Genomic DNA, 25,490 nt, shown 5'->3' on the forward strand with positions numbered 1-25,490 from the left:
AGTAAAGAAAATGTTTGTCTCTCTCAGTTAAATGATCAGATAGCTGTGTAATTTATGTGTTAGAGAAATATGGTAGCGATGTGTAAAGTTGTATAAGCAAATACCATATTAGCTAGGGCTCCTTGTGCTTGCTACACACATGGTACACAAAGTAAGCGTGTACCTCCTGAGAATTAATGTAATTATACCCTCAGTTGTTACACATTACAGCAATGGAATGAAATGTATCACCGAAAACTTTCTTTGTAATTCAAAAATCTTTAAACATAAATGTTTTAAGTACAAAATTAATCACTCAAATACGTGTACTCCAGCGCTAAATTGTGCGTCTTGTTGTAACATAATCTCTGTCATTATTTAAGGGTAAAAAATGTGCCAAGTGTCGTAATTATCGTCGTCCGCAAGCAAAGTTCTGTGAAAGTCAATTCACTTACCTCGTAATAAACAAAAGCGAAATTCTATGCGTATAGATTTCGTAGTTATTACGTACAGTACCGTGATCAAGAAAGTACTACACTGTAACATATTGTTGTGCTACAAAAAAGGCTGTCTCATTGTAGCTATAGCACAAAAGTTACTACTAAAACATGTTTTACATGTTTTACCTTCCAGAAGAATTCAGAAAAACTGTGCAGATATAAAGCAGATACAGCACAAAAGCGACAATGTAAATTGTGTCACACATTAGTATTGTCGTGATATAATCATGTAGCTGTCAAAGAAACCAAATACTAAGTCATCTTTAATCTCACAGAAAGTACTTCAAATAAAGAATGTCTTTTCAAGTAGACCAAAATGATGCTTTAGAATCTCATTAGCAGTATATGTTCAAAGTATGTAAGTCTTATATTCGTTATGTAATCGTGCAACTAACAAGCAAAAATATACATACACACAGTAACACTGTGTCCTCTGTTCACTATCATAATGCAGTGGTAGTAACTGTCCAAATATGTTCCCTATGTTCTTGACTGGATAGTTAACTTCAAAACATTTTTGCATGATAACAGTTTCTAAGTGTGACAAAGCGTACTAGTAGCGTGAAGTGAAAAATTTTATGGCAAAGACTAAGTTAAAAAGCAAATTATCTTCCAATAAACGGTTTTACATGTGAAATGTGGTGCAATCCTTTACTCTTCCTAGTACGCAGAGTTTCAACTTCGACGCAATTATCATGTGGTATAAATCGGATTCTGTAAGGTCCATTGTAAATCAGAAAGAATTTGTGACTCAAGTGTTTCTTCTTATATGACAATGAATGAGCTTTAATGAAAACTTTCAGACCAACATATAATTTCTTTGCAATTGCTTTACCGTGTAGTTTTCTCCTTTTGTCTCCTGCAGATTTTATATTTTTAATAGCCAAATCAATTATGTCTTTGTGTCGAAGTTTACGTGTATTTGGGAAAGGTACAAGCTCTCTGAATCTGTTCGGTGGTTCTTCATTCTTCTGTACAAGAGTAGGTGGTAAAGCAGTGGAGTCATGAGGCATTTCATTCAGCACGTTTTGAAATAAGCGTAAATATCTGTCCCAATGCTGTTGCTTTCTGTGACACTAAAGTCTGCAAAGCTTATTGATTTCTTTCAGATGGGCTACAATGTGGTGAGTACAATGAAATAGAAACAGGATTGATTTTATGGTTCCGAAGCATGCGGGACCAAACAGCAGATTTGAATTGTGGTCCGTTATCTCAAATGACTTTACTAACGTGTCAAACTTCACATAAGAAATTTTTAACAAAGGCGTTGGATACAGACCATCCAGTGGCTTTACGTAACGGAGTGAAAGAAACAAATTTTGAAGTAAGTTCAACAGCGACTAGAACGTACGAAAATCCATTCAATGTTCTGACAAGGAGTCCCAAGAGATCAACAGCAGCAAATTCTTTTAATTTAGAAGGAATGATAGGAAACAACGGAGCACGATGTGAGATAGTAGATGGTTTCGCCTTTTGACAAAGACTCTTTGACAAGACTCTTTGAATTCTCTTTTCCATATTGTTAAAATAACAAGTCGTTCAAAGAATATAACATTTTCGTGGACCAAAATGTGCGCAGCTGAAATGAATGTACCAAATGAGCTTATTAACAAAATCGTCTGGAATGCAAGGTACCCATAGCTTGTCATCAATAGTGCAGCGTTTGAAGAGTATGTTGTTTCTAACCAGATAATAACGCCGAATCTGTGTGTGTGTCTTTTCATGCCTTTTACTTTTGATGTCTTTCCAAATCGGATCTTTATCTTGTTCATGGGCAATGTCCTTTAAAGATGTGGTGATGAAGTTTTCAAAGGCGACTTTCTGAATGTAAAGAATACTGAAATTTTTCTCGAGGTTGCCTTCTGTGTTACTTTTCTCAAGCCCAGCCGGTGCGCGTGACAGTGCGTCCGCAACAATGTTCTCCTTGCTGGAAATATAGACTATTGTGAAGTGGAATTCTTGCAGAAACAATGCCCAACGTTTTAATCTGTCATGATTTAATTTTGAAGACATAAGAAATTGTAATGCATCATGATCACTGTATAATTTTACGTGCTTACCAGAAAGAAAGAAACGGAATTTGTTAAATGCCCAAACGATAGCTGAAGCTTCTAGTTCAGTAACGGAATAATTTTTTTCAGATTTTGTTAACACTCAGCTAGCAAAAGCAATGGTTTTCTGAACAGTAGTGTCATTTTATATGGCTTTTTGAAATAAATGGACACCAAGACCGACTTTAGAAGAATCCGTGCTAAGGCAGAAATCTTGTGACAGATCTGGATGAGCTAGTATTGGCACGTTAAGTAGCGATTCTTTCAAAGAATGGAATTCCAACTGTGCTTGTTCGTTCCAGTTCCAAATAGTATTTTTTCCAGTGAGGGAACAAAGTTTTGGTGCAACTAGAATTTGCATATTCAGAAAACGACGGTAAAAATTTATGAAACCTATAAAACTGCGGACTTGTTTTTTTGTGGATGGAACTGGAATGGCTCTGATTGCTTCTAACTTTTCAGGCTCCGGCTGAATGCCTACAGAAGAAATAATATGTCCCAAAAACCTCACCTTTGACCTACTGAATTCAGAATTTTCGAAGTTAACTGTAATTCCAGATTCTGCATAAATACGTAACAAACTGTTGAGGATGCGATTATGTTGTTCCCATGAGGCTTCTGCTATTAGAATATCATCCACATATAAGGTGATGTGACGTTTTAAGAAATCAGGTAATATGGAATTTAGCCCGCGAATGAACACTGCCGAATAAATGTTCAAACCAAAAGGAAGTTTCCGAAATTGATAACAAACGCCGAAACAAAGAAAAGCTGTGTATTTTCTACATTCTGGATGAAGTTCGATCTGATAAAAGCTGGATCTGAAGATCAATAGAAGACAACACTTTTACACCATTAAAATTTTGAAGAAGTTCTTCCATCGTTTGCGGGCTGTCTGTTTCATGAATGATGATAGTATTGATTTGTCTCGATTCTAAGACAAGCCTGATCGATCCATTTTTCTTCTCAACAACATGTAATGGATTGTTGTATGAGCCTACTGCAGGCTCAATAATGCCATCCTCAAGCATAGATTGTATTTCTGTTCTAACACGGTCCCTATAATGTGCTGGAATTACATATGGTCTAACACAAAATTTAGTATGCTCACGAACACGAAATTGGTATTGAAATCTCTTGATTGTTCCTGTTTTGTGAGAAAAAACTGTGGAATGTATTTGTAAAATCTCAAAAAGGTCCTGCCTATCAGTGTCATTACAGTTCTCAATTGTTTGAATTTTATTCTGAATTAACTCATTAGTATCAAATATGCCGTCGATATCATCCCTGTCAGTACTTGCAGAGTGATTGTTAGTGTCTAGTTCCGTCGAAAATTCCGAACTGTTGTCTAACAGAAGGTAAAACTGATTAATTTCCTCGTCATGGTTTGAGAGACAATCTCCAAATTTCAAAGCCATTGACTTACCTTCTTTCTCTAAACTTATTTCAGCATTGTGAAAGTTTAAGATTGCTCTGTATTCATTCAACAAGTCTACTCCCAATATAATTTTCGTCGACAATAATGGAACAATAAGAAAGTTCATAGAGAATCTGTGGCTTTTACAAAAGAATTCAAGTTGGTTTGTTGGCATACATCTACACTTTTTCCAACAATTGCACCTTGTGATTTAATCTTACGTAACGGAAGTGTGGGGCAATCGTTCGATTTGTTGCATTTGCTAAAGGCTGTTTCGCTAATTACTGAAATGGGACTGCCAGAGTCAAGTACTGCCACAAATTTTACGTCATGTACTGTAATGTGAATCACAGGATATGCAATGTTGTTATGGTTTACGTCGTGTTCCTGGAGTAAGATGTCCCTAATGTCTTCCATTTATACGTAATTACTAGCCACGGCAGCTACGTCGTCAGTTTCATAAGTACGTTTTGTGGCTGTCAGCAGTGTGAGGCATTGCCTATTGTCTCTTTGTTTACACGCGTCGTTATTGGGATTTGGAGATCTAACTTCTACAAATTCACCTTGTCAAGAGGGCCCTGCCCTGTTTGAATCCCGCCAGTTCTGATGAAATTCAGGGCTGTCGTTTTGCCGGTAGTTTACATAGTTTCTTTTTTGTCGGTTATGTGGTGAAGAATTTCTCCCGGAATCGTAACCATAACTGTTGCGTCTGACGTTATTCTGTCTCTCTCTTGACAATAATTATTTTGGTTCCCATATTGACTGTTTCTCTGATTGTCTCTGTGATAGTCATTACCGCGGAGAGGTGACCTTTCCCTGTAATTATTACTACTCTGCCAACGGTTGTCATACGGGTTGTGTCTCTTTAGGTCACGATTTACGTTGTAAAAATAGCCTTGTCGTGTCCAGTTATTATTTCTTTCATCGCGGAATTGTGACGGATATGACCTGTAATTGTTGTGTTCCTGTTTTCGTGTCCCGCGATTGTCAGTGTCAATTTCCAGTTCTTGTAACAGTCCCTGAAAAACTTCAATGTCGTCTTTGCAACGTCCTGCCAAAATAATATGTCGTAAATGTTCAGGCAAATTGATTAAGCAAATGCGGATGAGTTCTGAGGGGCTGTATGGGTTTGACAGGTACTGATTCTTGTGCAACATGTCTTCAAAATATTTCACAAGACTGGAAAATTCAGATTGTTCGAAATGTTTCATCATTATGATGCTATGTATTACTCGGTCTTGTGTAGCTTGAGACCAATATGCTGAGAGGAAGGCATGATAAAATTCTCCTTCACTGTGACAATCATGAATGACCGATCGCATTCTTACAGCTGGTTCAGTCTCTAAATAGCCACATATCAATTCTAATCTGTGCTCTAATGACCAGTTGGGAGGAAAACAATGAGAGAATTAATGAAGTCTCGCTTGTGGATGAATGTCGTTGCTGGAATTCTTAAATGTTTTGAATTTACGTGTAGTAATAAACAGCTTATAGTTACAATCATGTTAGCGAGTCGCAAGTCGGTCATTGTTACGTCGTTTCCGCGGTTCCATCTCAAAATTCGGTGTACCTTACCAAATTCTTTCATAATTTCCGAAGTGCCCTGTGTTATTATTTTGTGGCAGTTCCGTATTTCTATGCCCCTCTTCCCGTATTGGATCGCGAGTGTCCTCTGAAATATGTAATTCTTGTATTACCTGTGTCAACTGATCTTGTACTTCCCGGATTTCTCTTTGGTGTTGCGTATTAATTTGATTCTGATTTTGTTTGAAATTCCTAATTTGTTCGTACTCTTCTGTATCATCAAAGACTACCGGTCTTGTGTCATTCAGATTATCATCTACCTTCGTAGATAAATTATTTAGCTGATCCGAAAGTTCGACTACTTTCTCTGATAATGAACTAATTTCCTCCATGTGTCTTTCTGAACCAATTTTCAGAGTATCTACTGTGTCCTTTAAGTTTTCCTGAATTTTTGCAAGTAGTTTAACCTCATGATTTTCATGAATAATAGTTAGCAGTTCTTTTATGGCTGCTTCGTGATTCTGTAATGCATTTTCATGCAGCGAGAAAATAGGTTGAAAATGCTCACAAATTTGTGTTTTTACGTCATTACAGACTTTTTGACATTTCGATTCGATGTTATGTAACTCAGTAGTTAAATATTCACGTGTTTGTTCAAGTGTGGTGTCTAACTTTTGAAGATTTTGTTCCATTGTGTCTAACTTTTGAAGATTTTGTTCCATTGTGTCTAACTTTCGAAGATTTCGTTCCATTGTGTCTAACTTTTGAAGCTTTTGCTATGTTTGACTCTGATTTTGTTCCATCATCTCTAACTTTTGAAGCTTTTGTCCCATTTGTTGTATTAATTATAATAACAATGCACTGGTGTATGAAACATGTTACTCAGTGCTTTTCGGCAGTGAATTTGCACCAGCAACATTCACATCTTGACAAGCAGAAAATGTGTCTTGACTTATTTGAGAAAACGGTGAGGACCCAAAAACTGAATCTACAGTATTTGCGAGATTGTGTCCTGTCATTTCGGATTCCTGAGGCGAGCTGTTGCCGACCGATCGATCGATAATGCTTCCCTGTTCACTAATTGTTTCACTGTCTACACTATTATTTGCAGCCCACTCCATTTCCCTATTCACAATTCCAAATTACTACTTTGAACATTAGTTAATTCATTACACGGTGGCGCTAACACACTGCTTTCGTCTTCACTGTCATTTCTCAGTTTACTTTGGAGCCTAGTATTACGTTTTTCACACGCCATTATTGTCACAATATTTCACATGACAACACAGAAAAGCACAATTTGAAGAGCAAAATAAGAAAACACATTAACATAGCATTGAAAATAATATCTCGTTAATTGCAAGCGCAGCTGCGAAATACTTGGTGCAAATGTACATGCATGCCACAACTGCTTTACTGTACAACAATGAAAAACTACAACTACAAAGGAAATTCTCTCTATACTTATGCGCTAGCAATAAACAATGGCTACACTAATTACAGAAACTACAAGAAAAAATCAGAAGATTCCAGTGAGGTATCCTGGTAAGGTCGCCATATGAAACATACCCTTAGAAAAATTAGTGAAGTACTGTGCTGATAAACCTCTTACATTATTTGATTTTCAAACAGCTGAGCAGAACTGAGCATACTCAGACATTTCACTCTTTACCTATTCTGATCAACACTAAACTGACACACAATATTTTTAGCAGAACGCAATCTGACTTTCAATAATCTCTACAAAAGAATGGCCCTGACTAACATTAACCTATACCTTTCACAAATCACTTACCTCACAAAAATCTTCGTTACTCGTACTACTGCAATACAGCTAGCGCCACTACTGCCAGCTAAATAAAAGATTCAAACTACTGAAGGCACTAACTACTGATAGGCATAGTTAGCAAATGAAAGATTTTGATAGAGGACAAACAATGTATTTACCTTAATAGTGTTCAAAAGCAGTTCATGACGTCCAGTCTTATAAATTTACTGTCTCTGATGGACACACGTCCAGATCATCCGCTCTCAAAATTCCGCCATTTCTCTCCTCACATCCACCACTGCTGGCGGCTCACCTCCAACTGCGCAACGCTACGCACTGTTAACATCCAACTGCCCAACACTACAATGGCGAACATTCCAACAATGCCAACCAGCCACAGACTGCACACAGCACAGCCAGTGATTTTAATGCAGAGCGCTACATGGCGTTACCAACACAGAAACCTAAACAGCCTACTTACACATTAATCATTCGCGATTGGATTTTTTTTATTTTTGTTTCTTTATTACTATTGACAAGAATTTTTATGATTTCAACTCGTAAGAATTATTTCTGTGTAATTATTGCTCTTTCTGGTGCAGTTTGTTCCCAGAAGGAGAAGGTCCTAACACTAGAGCTGAGGGACTTCTTCAGACGCGTCACTAACGACGTGATTGCGACTACAGCGTTTGGTGTCAAAGTGGACTCATTGTCCGAACCTGACAACGAGTTCTTCATCACGGGCCGAGATCTGTCCAATATCAGCCCATTCGTCAGTTTCGGCTATTTTATATCTGCAAGGATGATGGAGGTTCGTAATATGCACCGTTTGTAAACTACGCAGGCATGTAGAGGCACTTTAGTTACAGTGTAACAAAAGAATGATTTCATTTACTTTATGAACTTCAGATGCTGGGTATTCCCTTCTTCAGTCAGAAGGCGGTGAGTTTCTTCAAGTCTTTGGTGGTAGAGACAATTCAGACTCGAGAGAAGCAAGGAATCATCCGCCACGACATGATCCACCTGCTCATGCAGGCGCGCCGTGGCGAGTTGGCACCTGAGGACGGGCAGAAGAACGGCACCGCCGAGGGCAAACGCAGGTGTAAGTAGCCGGCAGGAGGAAGCGTTACGTTAAGAACAGCACTGGTCAGGAGAAACTTTCTGCGAGTTTACACTGATTAGCCGTATACGGCGAGGCGCGCCCCCTGCCGTGCACGTCGCATTGGTTTGCACAGTATAGTTCTACATGCATTCAGTGCAGGGCCTGATTTATGCACAGCTTTCTAGGGTGCGGCCTGGGGTCCACATCACAAAAATTTTAAGCGAGAGAGTCTTTTGTCGTGATGTGGGTCTTTCCATAGAATCTTAAAAGATTTAGTGTCGGATTTACGTGGATTAGAGTTGAGACTGGCTGTTGTACAGACGTGGGGCTCAGTACTTTTATGAACTTATTTACCATGCAAAGACCAGTTTAACTAAATCGAAAACACCATTATAAACAAAAGACTTTCTGAGGCCCGAGTAAACTTGAACAGGGCTTGAACAACACATAATATCTTCTCGAAATAAGAAGACGACAATAGCAAACGCGAAGACGTAACTTCTGTTTTTCTAATTTACTTGTATTCTTTTAAACTTAAATAAAGAATCATTTTTTGTCCCATAAGTCCCGAAACACGTATAGATGATAAAAAGAATGGCATTCTACGATAAGAGGGGACCTCACTTTCATTATTTTTGCAATGTGGTCACCAGAGAGAGCTATAAATAAAGAACGGAATCTTTATTAGAGCATTTTTTTTCCTTACTTGGCCCACAGTGTTCCTCTCATTGCGGCAGATCTCACGGACGAGGACATAGCGGCCCAGGCGATGATATTCTTCATCGCCGGCTTCGACACCGTGTCCACTGCACTGACCTTCTGCAGCTACCTGCTGGCCACACACCAGGACGTCCAGAGGCGGCTGCAGAGGGAGGTGGACGAGCTGATGGAGAAGAGTGGGGGGCAGCCCAGCTACGAGCAGGTCATGGGCTGCCAGTACCTCGACATGGTCATCTCCGGTAAGTCGGGATGACACCGAAGCCGTGTAATTGCAGCCGGTCGTTTCTGAACGTTATTTCTTATTTTTGTTTCCTGATATCTTTAGATCTTTTATTTGTATGTTAAACAGGCTATTCCACTTAACTGAATAACTAATTGATGACTAACAGTACGTTTTCCAGAGAAAAAAATCCACACTGGATCTTTTATTCACGGGGAGGAAAGTTACAATGCAGATGTTCCTATGTTTCTAGATTTCAAAAGGCCTGTGATAGCATACATCGTCAGACACGCCTAAGCACGATTTGTAAATTTCAAATATCCTCAAAATTAAGCAGATTCGTTGAAATTGGTAGAGAGAAAACTTTATGTCATATACAGACACCGGTAGGGGAAACTGAAAATTTCAAAAAAATGTGAAAAACAACTAAGGGAATACACGCCTCAGCGACCGTAGGTCCGTGAGCTGAGTTTGACGACGGTACTTGAAATTACTGGCGTCAAGCCCCTCCTGTTGCCTCTCCTGCCGGACTCTCTTGGTCAATTCTTATGTTCTCGACCACAATGGCATTAGGTTTTCGGGCCCGAGGGAGTCTTTCTTTTTCTCTCGTCAGCTCAGACCTTCAAAGCTGCCGCCTGGCACAATAGGCTAATGGAAGAAAGAGACTGTCCAGCGACAGTGGAAATGTCGTGAAGGAAGTTAGAGAACAAGTAACAAAAGCAAAAATAGTGCCAGAGTGCTTAAATATATAAAAATGGTTCAAATGGCTCTAAGCACTAGGGGACTTAACATCTGAGGTCATCAGTCCCCTAGACTTAGAACTACTTAAACCTATCCAAACTAAAGACATCACACAAAACCATGCCCGAGGCAGGATTCGAATCTGCGACCGTAGCAGCAGCGCGGTTCCGGACTGAAGCGCCTAGAACCGCTCGGCCGGCTCTTAAATATATAAATTGGAAAGGTAAGCATATATGGAAAGATGTAAAGGCAGGAATAAATAAAACAATAGTTAGACAGTTATGGCATACACAGCTGAGACAAGACCTGAAACATCAACAAAGACTTTTGGAAACCACAGAAATGAACATTCTTCGAAGGATTACAGGGAAGGCTCTGAGAAACAGAGAGAGAAGAGAAAGCATTAGAAAAGAACGTAAATTGGGCCCCTTTAATGAGTGGGTACATAACAGAAATCATGAATGGAACGAACAGATGGCACGGATAAACGGAAGATTGTGAAAATGGTAAGAAATAAATCACTAATAGGTAAAGGAAATACTGGACGCTCAAGGAAAAGATGGATGGACAACCGCTCGGGTAGACTCTGGAGTAGCGAAGGAAATAGGCTTTAGGAGGAAGACGAGTAAGTAGCAGTATAAGATGAAGAAGATGATGCTGACGACGACGACGACGACGGCGATGACGATGATGATGATGAAAAACTGCATGATTCTTTCAGACTGTGTTTTAAATTACTTTAACTGCTAGTTTCCGACACTGTCCCATTTTCAGGTGCATCTACAGTAACAGACATGGACACATCGTTATCAGTTCGTTAAACAAAACCTCATGCCATGCATATCTGTGCACAGCACGGTCGTCAACGGCCATCTTCTTGTAATTTTCACTACAAATCACACACAGAAGTGCGTAGAGTGTGATTTGATCAGATGGTCGTTGACGACCGTGCTGAGAACAGATCTGCATGACGCGCGAGTTTTTGACGAACTGATAACGATGTGTCCGTATCTGCACATGTAGATGCATTTGAAAACGAAAAGTGTCTGAAACTAGTGGTGCAAATACAGTAATTTAAATAAGGCTTGTTGGAATCATGCCCTTCTTCAGATTTATTGAGGCTCTTCAAAGTCTACACTGGGCTGAGACAAGGGATCGCCATTTCACTTACATTAACCTCGTCTAACAGAAGATCGATGGATAATCTATTGAAAGTAACCCTAATGGACCCAACTGCGGGATGTAAGCATTATTACACTTGCCAATGTAGATGTTATAGCATTAATTAGTAGTTCCAAAACATAATTAATCAAAAGAATAAAAAATGGCTGAAAAAACTATACTACGTTTTAATGGAGAGAAGACAGAATATCTGGATGCAAATAGGAAAATCTGAAGTCATGCATCGGGACAGCCTACAGAAACAGCTACAGGCGAACTGTCAGGGCATTTACGCGCACACTATGAAGAAAACGGGCTCGCCAGAAGCCAGGCACTGATTTGCAGACTGTCGCCAATCACTGACAAGCAGGCTGGCCAGTAAGTAGCTTCTTTCCTACGCTACCCCTTCCGTCACGACTAGCCTATTATACACTCGACCCATTAAAGTTTCAAATACAAGTCATACTGACACCGACCGCCTGCAATAAACAGAGCCACCTTTCCTCCAGAAAAACCAGTCTTGCCCTGAGGAAGGGCGTTGTAATGCAGTCGAAACGCCGGTTTTAAGTTTGTAATTAAAGTATTTTATTCGACGAAGCGGTACAACACCCAGAAGAATCTTAATCATTATAACACTGGCCGCGGAAGCCTTCGTAGTTATAATCAGCAATCTTATCACCAAACGTAGGTGACTAGGTCGCGAGGTTTCACATGTGGTGAGAGGATAATGACAATTTGGGTGACGATCAAGATGTACGTACGGGAGGATTACAACTCAAGCATCCGTTATGAAGGCCTAGTTGCACAGTGAAAGATAATAAGAGAAAATTGTGACTGGCGGGCACGTCGGTTTCTAGAAGGATTTGTAGAATACGGACGATAAAATTGATAAACAGGTGGAGGGCGTATAATCTCTCTGGTGATAGTAGCTGCTAACTAATTACAAGATTGACTACGAGAGACGATAGGGGCGTCCAAATGAGTGGGTGCAAGTCTCTACATCGTGTTGAGTTTCACACGTGAAAGCAAATTTTACACGGCAAAATATAAATTAACAATCGTCATTCACAACCTATTGCTAAAGGTGCTGACACCAACAGGGTTTACTGAGAGCTGACTCAAGAGACAAAACCCGGCTTAAAGTTACGTCTCCTCCCTACAACATAATGTCCGTACTCTCCAGATACTCTGAGAAGAGTGACCACAGAATCTCTTGTTCGTTTCTTCCCTGACGCAACGTTCCGCTTGTACATGTTATGGAGGGGGGCGGGGTGGGGGGGTGGGGGCTAGAGGCCAACACACAACAGCGTCAGTTGCTCGCCCAGTCACGGTTCAGGAAGAGCACGCCAGAAACTGTACTAAAGTCCTTTCTTAACAGAAAAAACTTACAGAATTTTCTCGGAGGCTTGATTTTGATTGCTTGATTCATTTTTAAGTAGGCGCGAAGTTACACCTCTGCAGTTGAAATTCGTACCCACCGGCTAGGTTTAAAAGCAGCCGGCGAACATTCCATAGGTTTCAAGAAAAAAAGTAAGGAACTGCTTCTGACTCGCATCTAAGTCGCCATATTCCCATTTCATGCAAGATGCTACCCCAGGCTACATGAGAAATTATAAGGCTACTGATCATAACTGACGTCAGACAAAAAAATATTTAAAAATCTCCTACAGGCCCCGTCTTGTAAACTGAGACAAGAAGAAAATGAAACTGAGATGAACAAAGACTATTAATATCCAAAACGAAAACATTTTTAAAAAATCAGCTTGTATTCGACGAAAATAACATGGGACGGAGAATAAGATAGAAAGAACAACTGCGGTAGTTGAACAAGCACCGTAATATCGTAGAAGTGCTAAAGAAGCGAAGGTTGACCTGGTTTGAAGACGAATGCCTCGCCAATATGCTGCCGATATGGTTGCACTATCGGCCATAGGATGGCATTCACGTATCGTACAGCCGTTACGGCGCCTTCCATGACCACCAGCGGCGTACGTCGGCCCCACATAATGCCACCTCAAAACAGCAGGTAACCTCCACCTTGCTGCACTCGCTGGACAGTGTGTCTAAGGCGTTAACCCTGACCAGGTTGCCTCCAGACACGTCTCCGACGATTGTCTGGTTAAAGGCATACACGATACTCATCGGCGAAGAGAACGTGATGCCAATCCTGAGCGGTGCACTCGGCATGTTGTTGGGCCCATCTGAACCGCGCTGCGTGGTGTCGTAGTTGCAAAGACGACCTCGCGCTGCTCATGCATGGTTGTTTCACCTTTGAGCGGATTTAGTGACACCTCTGAACAGTCAATGGGACTGTATCTGTGATACAGTATCCACAGTCAAAGTCTATCTTTAGGAGTTTTGGGAACTGGGGTGATGTAAAACTTTTTTTGATGTGAATAGATAAACGGGAGAATCACGAAGACCCAGACTTAGATGGCGAAACAGTATTCGAGATGGCACAGCAACGATGAACGTCAGTTCAGAATGGACAACCAACGCACTCGACAGAAGGGAATAGAAATAGGCTCATGATCGATAAGGCCAATGCCGCATTTACAGTAAACTAAGTAACTGTCTCTACTTCTCTGTGCTATTCACAGCCCTTAAACATCTGAGCAAGTTGCTGATTCATACGTAGTGCCCTATCTGACAACAAATAAAATCTTTTATGGCAGACAGGGCACATCCCAAATTGCGGTACGGGTTTTTGACCAAGTGCAAGACTTTTATTCAACGCTCAGTAAATGGTGGTAGTGTGAGAGAAACGAGGAATTACTGTCTGTATGAGACGTCCAGAATACAGACTGTAGACACCACACGTATCGAAATCCTTATTTCAAGTTGTTACTTTATCGGTCGTATACCACAACATCCGTGTTACAGTAGACAGCGTGTTACAGTAGACAACACCGCTGGCTGCTAACGGGAAAATTCTGGGTCCGGTTTTCGGCGACGACCTCAGACGACAATTTAGTAATGACAAAGAGTATGCGAAAGTTTAAAACTGTCGTTAAGAAGAATCTATTCGAAAGAAGCAGTACACCTGAATACTGGGTAATGATGATGTGCGACTGAAGTTCTCCCTGGTCCGATGCTGCGACAGTGAAACCACACTAGGCAATTAAGCTGATGAGGAATGGATATTCCTAAAAAGAACCAACGCGTAAGTCGGAGAAACAATTGAGGCACAAGCAGGGTAATTGATCGACGAAAGAAGGATGCACAAAAATGTTCATCAAAAGAAAGGAATACAGCAGAATAAGTCTCTTAGGAATGAAATTAATAGGAAGTGGGTGGCATCTAAACGGAAATGATTGAAAGAAAAAGTGAAGAAATCAAAAAGAAATGTTTGTCAGAAGTACAGATTCAGCATATACATCCTTGACAATTGGTAAAGAACGATGACACTTACTAAGGAACAACTGTTTATTGCCATGGAACAACCAACAATTAGTACGGAACACCTGACCAACCACAGTAAAAGGAAATGCAGGGGGCGGCACGTGTTAACTGCAGCAACGCCTGTGTACGAACACTCTGTATGCATTCGACAATTCATGCAGTACCGTGTTTGACGAAGATCATTGTGGAACCGATTAATGATACAGCAAGACATAATTTGAGTGCTTACGGTCATGGACGAGGAGTTGGACGGCTCGAAGTTGGTGAATGTGTCACTACCGTGGCCTCAGTAATGGGTGTGTCCAAAAATGTCATCTCGCCAATAAAAAAGGCCACTGAAAGTGGAAATGCTATGCGAAAGCATGTCGGCGGTCGTAGACGAACCACCACATCAAAAGCGGATTGATACGTAGCTCTAGTCGCGGAAAGGAATAGACACTACACTCCTAGGCATATCACTACATACTTTACGAGCTCAATGGGAGCAAGAATCTCTGCCAGAACCATTTCACGGCGATTAAATTAGACTGGTTTGCATGCTCGGAAGCCTGTAAAAGGAGCCCACTTCATCAGTGCAGTCGTCGCAAAAAGTTCGACGGTTTAGGGAGCATATGGCTTAGAGTCAGCAACAGTGGTCCAGAGTGATGTTCTCCGACGAATCTCGCCTCACCTGTGGCAAGTGAGTCTGGCCACCAGACAGTGTAGAGAGAGGGAAGATCACTTTACACAACACAGAATATTCATCGGCGTCACTGATATACACACATCAAGAAAAGTTTTGCACCGCCCCAGTTCCCAGAACTCCTGAAGATAGACGCTGACTGTGGATATCGTATCACAGACACAGTCCCTTTAACTGTTCAGAGATGTCGCTGCATCCGCCCAAAGATGTAAACAGCCATGCATGAGCAGCGCCTATTAGATGGAGGAGGTCCGACAGCCGATCAGTTCCAGTGATCCCACCAGGAAGGAGGTACCCGGGTCGCATTGTCATTGCTACAGGTCAATACCGCGGTTCGATCGCGTCCGCATTGTTACTTTGTGCTAGGAAGGGCTCTCAACAAGAGAAGTGTCCAGGCGTCTCGGAGTGAACTAAAGCGATGTTGTTCGGACATGGAGAAGATACAGAAAGACAGGAACTGTAAATGACATACCTCGCTCAGGCCGGCCAAGCGCTACTACTGCAGTGGATGACCGCTACCTACGGATTATAGCCCGGAGGAACCCTGACAGCAACGCCACCATGTTGAATAATGCTTTTCGTGCAGCCACAGGACTAGTGTTACGACTCAAACTGTGTGCAATAGGCTGCATGATGCGCAACTTCAGTCCCGACGTCCATGGCGACGTCCATCTTTGCAACCACAACACCATGCAGCGCGGTTCAGATGGCCCCAACAACATGCCGAATGAACCGCTCAGGATTGGCATCACGTTCTCTTCACCGATGAGTGTCGCATGTGCCTTCAAACAGACAATGATCGGAGACGTGTTTGGAGGCAACCCGGTCAGGCTTAACGCCGTAGGCACCCTGTCCAGCGAGTGCAGCAAGGTGAGGTTCCCTGCTGTTTTGGGGTGGCATTATGTGGGGCCGGCGTACGCCGCTGGTGGTCATAGAAGGCGCCGTAACGGCTGTACGATACGTGAATGCCATCCTCCGACCGATAGTGCAACCATATCGGCAGCATATTGGCGAGGCATTCGTCTTTATGGAAGACAACTCACGCCCCCATGGTGCACATATTGTGAATGACTTAATTCAGGATAACGATATCGCTCGACTAATGTTGCGAGAATGTCCCCAGACACGAAACCTATCGATAATGCCTGGGATAGGTTGGAAAGGGCTTTAATATGGACGACGCGACACACCAGCCACTCTGAGGGATCTACGCCGCATCGCCGTTGACGAGTGCGGCAATATGGACCAACAGTGCCTTGATGAGCTTGTGGGTAGTATGCCACGACGAATACAGGCATACATCAATGCAAGAGGACGTGCTACTGGATATTTAAGGTAGGTGTGTACAGCAATCTGGATCACCACCTCTGAAGGTCTCGCTGTACGGTAGTACAACACGCAATGTGCGGTTTTCATGAGCAATTAAAATGGGCAGAAATGATGTTTATGTTGATCACTATTCCAATTTTCTGTACAGTTTACGGTAGTCTCGGAACAGAGGTGATGCAAAGCCTTTTTTGATGTGTGAAGTTTAGGCGTTATGGTGTGGCCAGGCTTTATGCACGATGGGCGAAAAGCGTTGCATATCTTTGCGTGAGGTGCCGTTACACCACAGCGGTATTACTGGGAGATTATTCTGGATCACGACCGTTTCCTTCGAGCTGCTGTAGGTCCCAACTCTTGTGTTTATGGCCCACAATATCCACCCATACAGGATCGCTGAGGTGTCCCACACATTGGAATGTGAAGATACCGAACGTACGTAATGGCCTGCGTATTTCCTCGGTGCATGTCTGCAATGCTCTTGACAGACCTGTTTCTCGATTAACACCCCCTCCCAGAACCTTGCAAGGACTGATAACCTCCTTGAGAGATGTGTGCGGCCGTATCCTCCAGAAACCCCTCAACAGTTTGGAAGCAACGGGTGCCTAATGTTCGTTAGTGCCCCAGGAGGGCTTGTTCCTTTCTGAGAGTCCGATATATACCTTTATGTCGGGAGTCTGTGTCAGACATGAACGATATTTATGTCTGTTACCCTGTTTTCCCGTGGCATGAGATTTGTGCCATTTTTCGTTGTAAATATAGCCTACCACCCCATATCTACTACGAATGTACTGTCTTTCACTGCCTGTGTTTATTCCTGCCCAACAATATCTCTGTTCCTTAGCAATAATTCTAAGCAGTGTAGAAGAGTCAAAGACTATCTGTGCGCTCTGAAGTAAGGCTTCTGTTATAAACATAGCCCTTGCGACACTTGATAAACCAAGAAACATGACTTTTTTTGATGGTCTACACAAAACTATGACAGTATCAGCTACTATCAACCAAAGCCAATCTAAACTAACAAGATTTCTCAGCGTTGACGTACATTGTCTCAAAGAACTGTTCAGCATCCGCAGTATGAGTGACTTCAGGAACCTCGTAAATATCTTTATAATAGTATCCCTCAGCAATAGGCCAATAACAAGTTTATAAATTCAACATCTGCTAGACATTGAAGTGACAAAAGTCGTGGGATAGCGATATGCACATATACAGATGGCGGTCGTATCGCGTGCACAAAATTAAAAAGGGCAGCGCAATGGCGGAGTTGTCATTTGTGCTCTGGTGATTCGTGTGAAAAGGTTTCCGACGTGATTAAGGACGCACGATGGGAATTAACAGACTTTGAACGAGGAATGGTAGTTGGACGTAGACGCATTACGATGTGAGCTGTGTTTACATGGAATCGACTGGGTCCTCTGGATGTTCGGTTGAGACCATTTGCAGCCATCCATGGACGTCACGTTCCTAGACAACGATGGAATTTTTATGGATGACAATGCGCCATGTCATCGTTCCACAATTGTTGGCGGTTGGTTTGAAGAACATTCTGGACGATTCGAGCGAATGGTCTGGCTACCCAGACCCCGACATGAACCACATCGAACATACATGGAACATAATAAGGAGGTCAGTTCTTGGACAAAATCCTGCACCGGCAATACTTCCGCAATTATGGACGGCTATAGAGGCAGCGTGGCTCAATATTTCGGCAGGGACTTCCAACGACTTGTCCGTACCACGTCGAGCTGCAGCGCAACGCCGCGCAGGAGGAGCTCCGACACGATTTTACGAGATATCGCATGACCTCTGCCACCTCAGTGTAGCAAAGCAACATCTAAACCAGTTACAATCACAGAACACAAAGCATAACAGAGAAGATAATTCGTGAAGTATGACATTTGGTTCGTTGCCGAGTGAAAAGAAGGAATCTGGCTAAACGACACGTATTTCTAGTCAAGGCCGCTTAAATGTGAAGAACTCTGACTTCTTAATTCCTGATGCGAAACGTCAAGTGGATCTGTGTAGGCCCGAGTAAGACTGTTACAAAATTCGATTGTTCGAGATCCTAGAGCAAGAATTACTTCTAGCGACGATCAAGTAACATCAGGAACTTGTTCAAATGATTCCTCGGTAGCCGGCCGATGTGGCCGAGCGGTTCTAGGTGCTTCAGTCTGAAAACGCGCGACCGCTACGGTCGCAGGTTCGAATCCTGCCTCGGGCATAGATGTGTGTGATGTCCTTAGGTTAGTTAGGTTTAAGAAGTTCTAAGTTCTAGGGGACTGATGACCTCAGATGTTAAGTCCCATAGTGCTCAGAGCTATTTGAACCATTCCTCGGTGTGCAACGGGCGATAGTCTCTTGTAGGCTCACTTTCTCGGCGACGTACGTCATGTTCGTAATCAGATGATATTTCGCGTGCCATATGATGATTGCAGTGTAATCCGTCACCGGAATGTCACATGATGTTTTGTTGCGTTTTTGTTTTATTTTGGTATGGCTGACGTAGTGGATGGTCTCTACATCTTTTTAGCCCCACGTGGTACTGCTTCTCTTTGTCTTTCTAAACACTTCTCGGATATCTGTCAAACAATATTTTTCGTAACAAAATGATGTATTTGGAAAACAAGAGCCTTAGCAACTTTATAGAATGTTACGATCCACTGCTGCAACGGGTTATACAGTACGTAGATTATGCAGTTTCCAAGAAATAAAATATAAACGGCAGCAAGACACTGTAACTTCACTGCACACTTGTAAAGTCAAATGCAACACAGGGAAAACACAACGAATTACAAACTGATCTGATTGTTAGTATATTATTACTTACTATGTGTAAATCCTGTGGGACCATTGCTTCACATTAATGCAAAGACCTGCTTGTGGAACAGCTGCAATATCCAATGGTTTTCTTAATTAACATTCCAGAAACTCTGCGCATGTACCCTCCTGCGCCTTTCTTGGACCGAGAATGCGTCCGCACGTACCGCCTACCAGCCACGGATTCGTGCCCGAGCGTCGAACTGCGACCTGGAGACGGGATCTGGGTGCCCGTTCACGGAATCCACAACGATCCCAAATACTTCGCAGAGCCTGACTGCTTCAGACCTGAGCGCTTCACTGCGGAGAACAAGCAGCTCATCGTACCGTTCACATACTCTCCATTCGGGTCAGGACCTCGTGTTTGTATAGGTAAGCTGTACTTTATTTTTTATTTTGAATTATGTCAGTTCTTAAAGAAAAGCAGGATCAGCATCACTACATTAAAGACACGTTAAACACACGATGGAAAACAAAAAGTATGAGGAGACACTACAGAGATTTTGCAAGCGAGTAGTGCAACATCATTGATGAAATTCCCTCGGTTTTTGTGTCAAGTTCAAATGAGAACTCAAGTTTTCCGTGATTTCCTCCTTCGTCATCGAAGGAAAATGACTGTCGTAATTCGTGCTGCAGGAGCGTTGTGTATGTAAAGGTCGGTCGAATCGTTGAGTAGAAATATCTCTGGAATGAGCATTGCGTTCAGAGCATCTTGTCAGCATTAAGCTGGAAGTGTCACGTGATCTCTCGGGACGACGCTATTTTCTTAAGGCCATTTCTCATTGGGCGTCACGTCTCGTCACGCGAAAACATTCAACAATGCATTTCAAATAGAAGCATTCACATTGCTCGTCAACGGACCGTTACATCACGGCACAAAGTTTCTCGCGAAGAAAGTTTTGACGGTGTCGTCGTGTGCTAACATCGTAAGTTAACCTATTTTCGCTGCTGTGTTTTTGTGTCGTCGTAATATCGTAATATTTATTTTCTTATTGTTCTGCACTCGTGGAAAGTTGCAAATGTTCCGTGACGACTTGGATATTTTTTATATTGAGTGTTCTTACACCAGTGATGTCAGATGTCTCAAAGCGAAAAATTATTCAGTTTTTACAATAACAGAACAGAGCTGACATGCATGTAAATAAGAACATAAATTAACGAAGCAATTTCCACTACCTAACATGTTAAATGAATAGGTCAACTCTAATGCAGGAGAAAACGTAGTTGTTTATGACGTTATTAGTTACGTAAGAAAAAAACATAACGGATGAGGTAAACAGGCTCCATTTCTTCGTTTATAGCTATTGCTGGACGTGTTTGTATGTGTCTTTTCCTCTAGCAATTAAATGTCGATCTTTTTAAATGTTGTTTCAGTTTTCAGCACATTACCGAACAAAACTTGTCAAGAACATACGTTATGCATTTTGTTTAGACCATTAATAACCTTCGAAGTTGTTAGTTCCTCAATTCCTTTGACTTTTTGTATCACAGATGTTGGCTCATAAATATATTTACGTCTTTCGGTACTGCACTAAGCGAACTAATGTGACGATACCGCGACGTGATTCCCGTTCATTTTGCTCTTCAAAACTACGAGCACAGCTTATTCCAGGTATCAAATTTATATTGCTATGGTGGCTACAAATCGCCTATACCAAGTCCATGGCACCTACGAAGTTAATCTGTTTGTACTACCGATACGAGTGATATGACGCTATTCGAAATTTATAGGATACATTACGTACAAATCTACGTCGTCCCGTGACAATGGTGGCAAAGTATGTTGATAATAGAATGCGCATCTGAATGCTCACTCCAGAGATATTTCTATTCTATGGGTCGAATACAGAGATCTCTATACAACCTGGATGTAGAAGTCTGGTCTCTTGAGTACAGAACTGCAGCGAGTATGCAAATTCATGTGCTTTGCATCGTCCGCCATGTTGCAGTTTGGCAAGAAATATCGATCGGCCTGTGCGTGACAAAGAATTGCAGACCGATTTCTTGTTTTGAACTTTATGTCAATTTGTGATATAACAGCGGAATCTGAAAGTATTTCCTTTTCGTGTTCTAGTGACATTTCCTAGCAGCCATGTTGTAGTTCGGCAAGAAACGAAATATAATCATCTATGGCTGGCACGATCAGACAGTGGAAGTTCAACGTTCAGGTGGTATAGAGATCACTGTAGATGCGTTATGTAAAGGCCGAGGAGACTATACTCATTATCAGAGAGGATGTTGATGTCTATGAAGTACAGATGGGGGTAGTAAAGTAGCCACCACCGCCGATCTTGTTGGAGAGTAAACAGTTCTCCGCGTATTAGTCTACGTAAAAGGAACGGAATAACACTGATTAAGCAAACAATTATTTCAGTAACAAAAAGAAAAAAATGTGGGTAAATAACCGTCAAAAGACCAAAGTTAGAAGAAATGTCTCTACCGGGTTAAGAGTTTCAAAACAGAGAAATATTAGGAGCATAATGAAAAACAGTCAGGATTTTAAAAAATAGGAAGAAAAAAATGCAAATAATCAGCCATGACAGCGAAAGAATGAAAAAAACTGAAAAAAAGGAAAATAAATAGCAACCGAAAGACTAAATCATAAATATTGCCGGCCAGAGTGGCCGTGTGGTTCTAGGCGCTACAGTCTGGAACCACGAGACCGCTACGGTCGCAGGTTCGAATCCTGCCTCGGGCATGGATGTGTGTGATGTCCTTAGGTTAGTTAGGTTTAAGTAGTTCTAAGTTCTAGGGGACTGATGACCTCCGAAGTTGAGTCCCATAGTGCTCAGAGCAATTTGAACTATAAATATTGTTTTACATGGCCCAGAGTTGGCCATATTCAGATCAGTAAGAAGAAATAATTTATTAAGTAAAGTGTTACGGTTCTACGTCGCAAAACAGCTCTAAACTACTTCTGAAGCTTTATCAGTGAAGTTCAAATCCGTCCTGTAACACACTTGTCCGCCGCGTTAATTCGCAACTACTCCACTCTGTATTGTACCTACTTTGAGTACGTAAGGTGATACGTTTGTTTGCTGTTATTCCTAGAAAAAGTTGATTATGACCTTTTGTACACCAGAAATGTTACGCCACCGCCAATCTCATTTGGTGCATGGCTCTTTTTGAACTGTTGGTAAAAAAAGTGCAACGTAAATACATTTAGCTGTCTGAACGACTAAACGTGCACTTCACCCAAGGACTGACGCTAGTGTCGTCGCAGAAGTAAATTTACTTATCTTTTTCTAAAAAACTGTAATTAGATTCAGAGAAAATTTGAGTCTGTATCGTAAAATGTTATACACTAATAGAACCTATTTTCCTGTTTTGTGTATTTCTGGTCATCATTCGTGCTTCATGTACTGGTTTATTTATGTTCCAATGTTTCAGACTCGCTTCAGCATGGATCTTTGTAGGTGTGAAGTTAAACTGTGTTGTAAACATAAGTCACAACAAACAGGATAGGACTAGCCTCTTTACATTGAGTCCTGCTCAGCGTAAAGTGGCTAGTCCTATGCTTTTTCTTGTGACTCATGTTTACAAATACTTCAACTTCACACCGACAAAAATTGTAGTTTCTCACCGTTAGCAGTTCAAAATGCAAGAAATCCACAGACCATAAATCTATGGTGTATGAACAAATTTACCATCATATTGCTTTCATTCTATGTGATATGAGAATAACGTTGTTAATGTTTCCTTGTTGCAGCCCAGAGATTCGCTATCATGGAGGTAAAGACTGTGCTGCTGTACCTCATGTCCCAGTTTAATGTAGAAGTTGTTTCCAAGACACTAATTCCGTTAAAACTCGATCCAGGCAATAGTCTGTCGCTCTCGATAAAGGGTGGTGCGTGGCTTGGCATTCGACAGAGATCCTAACACGTACATCACTTTCAGCAGAACGAAGGAGTTCTCACAGTATTGTTCAACTGGTAATTCAGAGCACCAAGAGATGACTCCACACCGACATCGTCCCTGTTCACATGGAAAAAGCGATAATCGCTATTGTACGTCCAGTTATTGACTTGAGTGCAGGAAACTTTATGGTTCGGATGCAGAAAGGGTAAAGTGGAACAGTTTTGAAAACAAATAATGGACTTTGTCATAACGGTAGTTTTTGGATGCTATTCAAACTAAGACACTAAGATGACTCCCAGTACATTACTTGATGACTCAGAACTCGTTCCATACTTCGCAAAGGCTTTGGAGAAGGAGATACGACGCAATCAACTGATACCAATCACATATGAATTGAGTTATACCTTTTCGAGTGTTACAGTCAGCATTTAAACTATGTTGTGATGCAGGTATAGTGTATAACGAATCATTTGTTCTCGTCTTGTCTCATGATAAACGTATCGAAAACAATATAAAAAATAGTGTTGTGAAACTGCAGCTAGAGTGTATCTCAGTGAAACACCTGGACAATGATAATGTAAACTCTCAACTTTATTGTTGTCACATTCGATAAATAGTTTTTAAATTATCGTTGTGGTACTTTTATTGATTTGTAGTTATACTAATTACACCTTTTTGTACATAATCCTCAAGACAGAAGTTGTGCTATTTACATAAACATGCAGTTTGTTTATAGGTAACTGACAACTTTTTTATATACAAGTATTCATCTTCTGTACAGAATGTATTGCCAAATAAACACTGCCGTCTTTCAAGCATTTTATTTCTGTTGGTAGATCATCTAAGGGTTTCACCTATGTACGTCACACATTTCGAAGTCACAGACAGAGAGTTCCCTGCTAGTAGTTTTGAATGAATTGTTAAGAACTAATTTCACATAGATTCATTGGTTTAGGAAAGCGTCCCCCTTGAGCAAAACACAGTTTTTCTTTTTCGTTGACAACCTGTTGTACTCCGCCAGCTCTACTCACAACAGGACAGGTTTCCCGTGTGCTCACCAGTCAGTGGACTCCTAGCTAACATATTTCTCAATCACATTGAAAACAAAATATTTGAGACAACAATGAGACCCAAACAAAAAGAATAGTATATTGGTATCGCTATGTAGATGATATCGTGTGCGTTCAAGATGAAATACCCAGTCGCATCCAACAACTCCACAATGATATAAACGCAGTTCACGCAAAAATAAAATTCGCCATAGAACAGACAAAACAAGCAAACCCAGTTTTCCATATTCAGGAAGGCCACCGTCTATACACAATCTCTCTTTACGCACGAACTATCCATTTTGCAATGTATGCTACACAGTCTGAACAAAACTCCACACTGTGATGACAAATACAAAAACCTATTACAGACAATCAGACAAATTGTTATAGAGAATTGATACGATATAAACATTATAGAGAAACTAAATCACGAAATAAAACGAAAATAAAGGGGACACCTAGCACCTAAACATAAAAACCTGTCGTCAACTTACAAACGCAAGACACACAGGACATAAACACACATAGATCACAAAGGCACAGAATATAAACACACAGAACATACACACAGGCACACATGAACAAGAAACACACATAACAACAAGCAAACAGCGCACTGTGGCTTACAGCAACAAAGCAGCCCATAGAATAGGAAACATACTAAAAAAAATAAGACATAAAGTAGCCCACACGACAGACAACTCTCTACATCATCATCATTTAAGACTGATTATGCCTTTCAGCGTTCAGTCAGGAGCATAGTCCCCCTTATAAAATTCCTCCATGATCCCCTATTCAGTGCTAACATTGGTGCCTCTTCTGACGTTAATCCTATTACTTCAAAATCGTTCTTAACCGAATCTTGATACCTTCTCCTTGGTCTGCCCCGACTCCTCCTACCCTCTACTGCTGAACCAATGAGTCTCTTGGGTAACCTTGCTTCTCCCATGTGTGTAACATGACCCCACCATCTAAGCCTGTTCGCCCTGACTGCTACATCTATAGAGTTCATTCCCAGTTTTTCTTTGATTGCCTCATTGTGGATACCCTCCTGCCATTGTTCCCATCTACTAGTACCTGCAATCATCCTAGCTACTTTCATATCCGTAACCTCAACCTTGTTGATAAGGTAACCTGAATCCACCCAGCTTTCGCTCCCATACAACAAAG

The 25,490-nt window shown here is 41.4% G+C and overlaps 1 protein-coding gene across 1 annotated transcript in view; it reads left to right on the forward strand.

Moving 5' to 3' along the window:
* The window catches only part of LOC126156192 (cytochrome P450 9e2-like), an 80,855-nt gene extending 56,772 nt beyond the window's left edge, over positions 1 to 24,083 (forward strand). The window contains exons 4-8 of the mRNA XM_049916284.1: positions 7,842 to 8,050; positions 8,149 to 8,341; positions 9,079 to 9,300; positions 19,519 to 19,782; positions 23,120 to 24,083. Coding sequence (XP_049772241.1) covers positions 7,842 to 8,050; positions 8,149 to 8,341; positions 9,079 to 9,300; positions 19,519 to 19,782; positions 23,120 to 23,289 — 1,058 coding nt within the window. The 3' untranslated portion in view covers positions 23,290 to 24,083. The remainder of the gene's footprint in view (positions 1 to 7,841; positions 8,051 to 8,148; positions 8,342 to 9,078; positions 9,301 to 19,518; positions 19,783 to 23,119) is intronic.
* The last annotated feature ends 1,407 nt before the right edge of the window (positions 24,084 to 25,490 follow it).

This window comes from Schistocerca cancellata, unplaced genomic scaffold (genome assembly GCF_023864275.1).
Source record: "Schistocerca cancellata isolate TAMUIC-IGC-003103 unplaced genomic scaffold, iqSchCanc2.1 HiC_scaffold_1103, whole genome shotgun sequence".
NCBI classification, from domain to species: domain Eukaryota; kingdom Metazoa; phylum Arthropoda; class Insecta; order Orthoptera; family Acrididae; genus Schistocerca; species Schistocerca cancellata.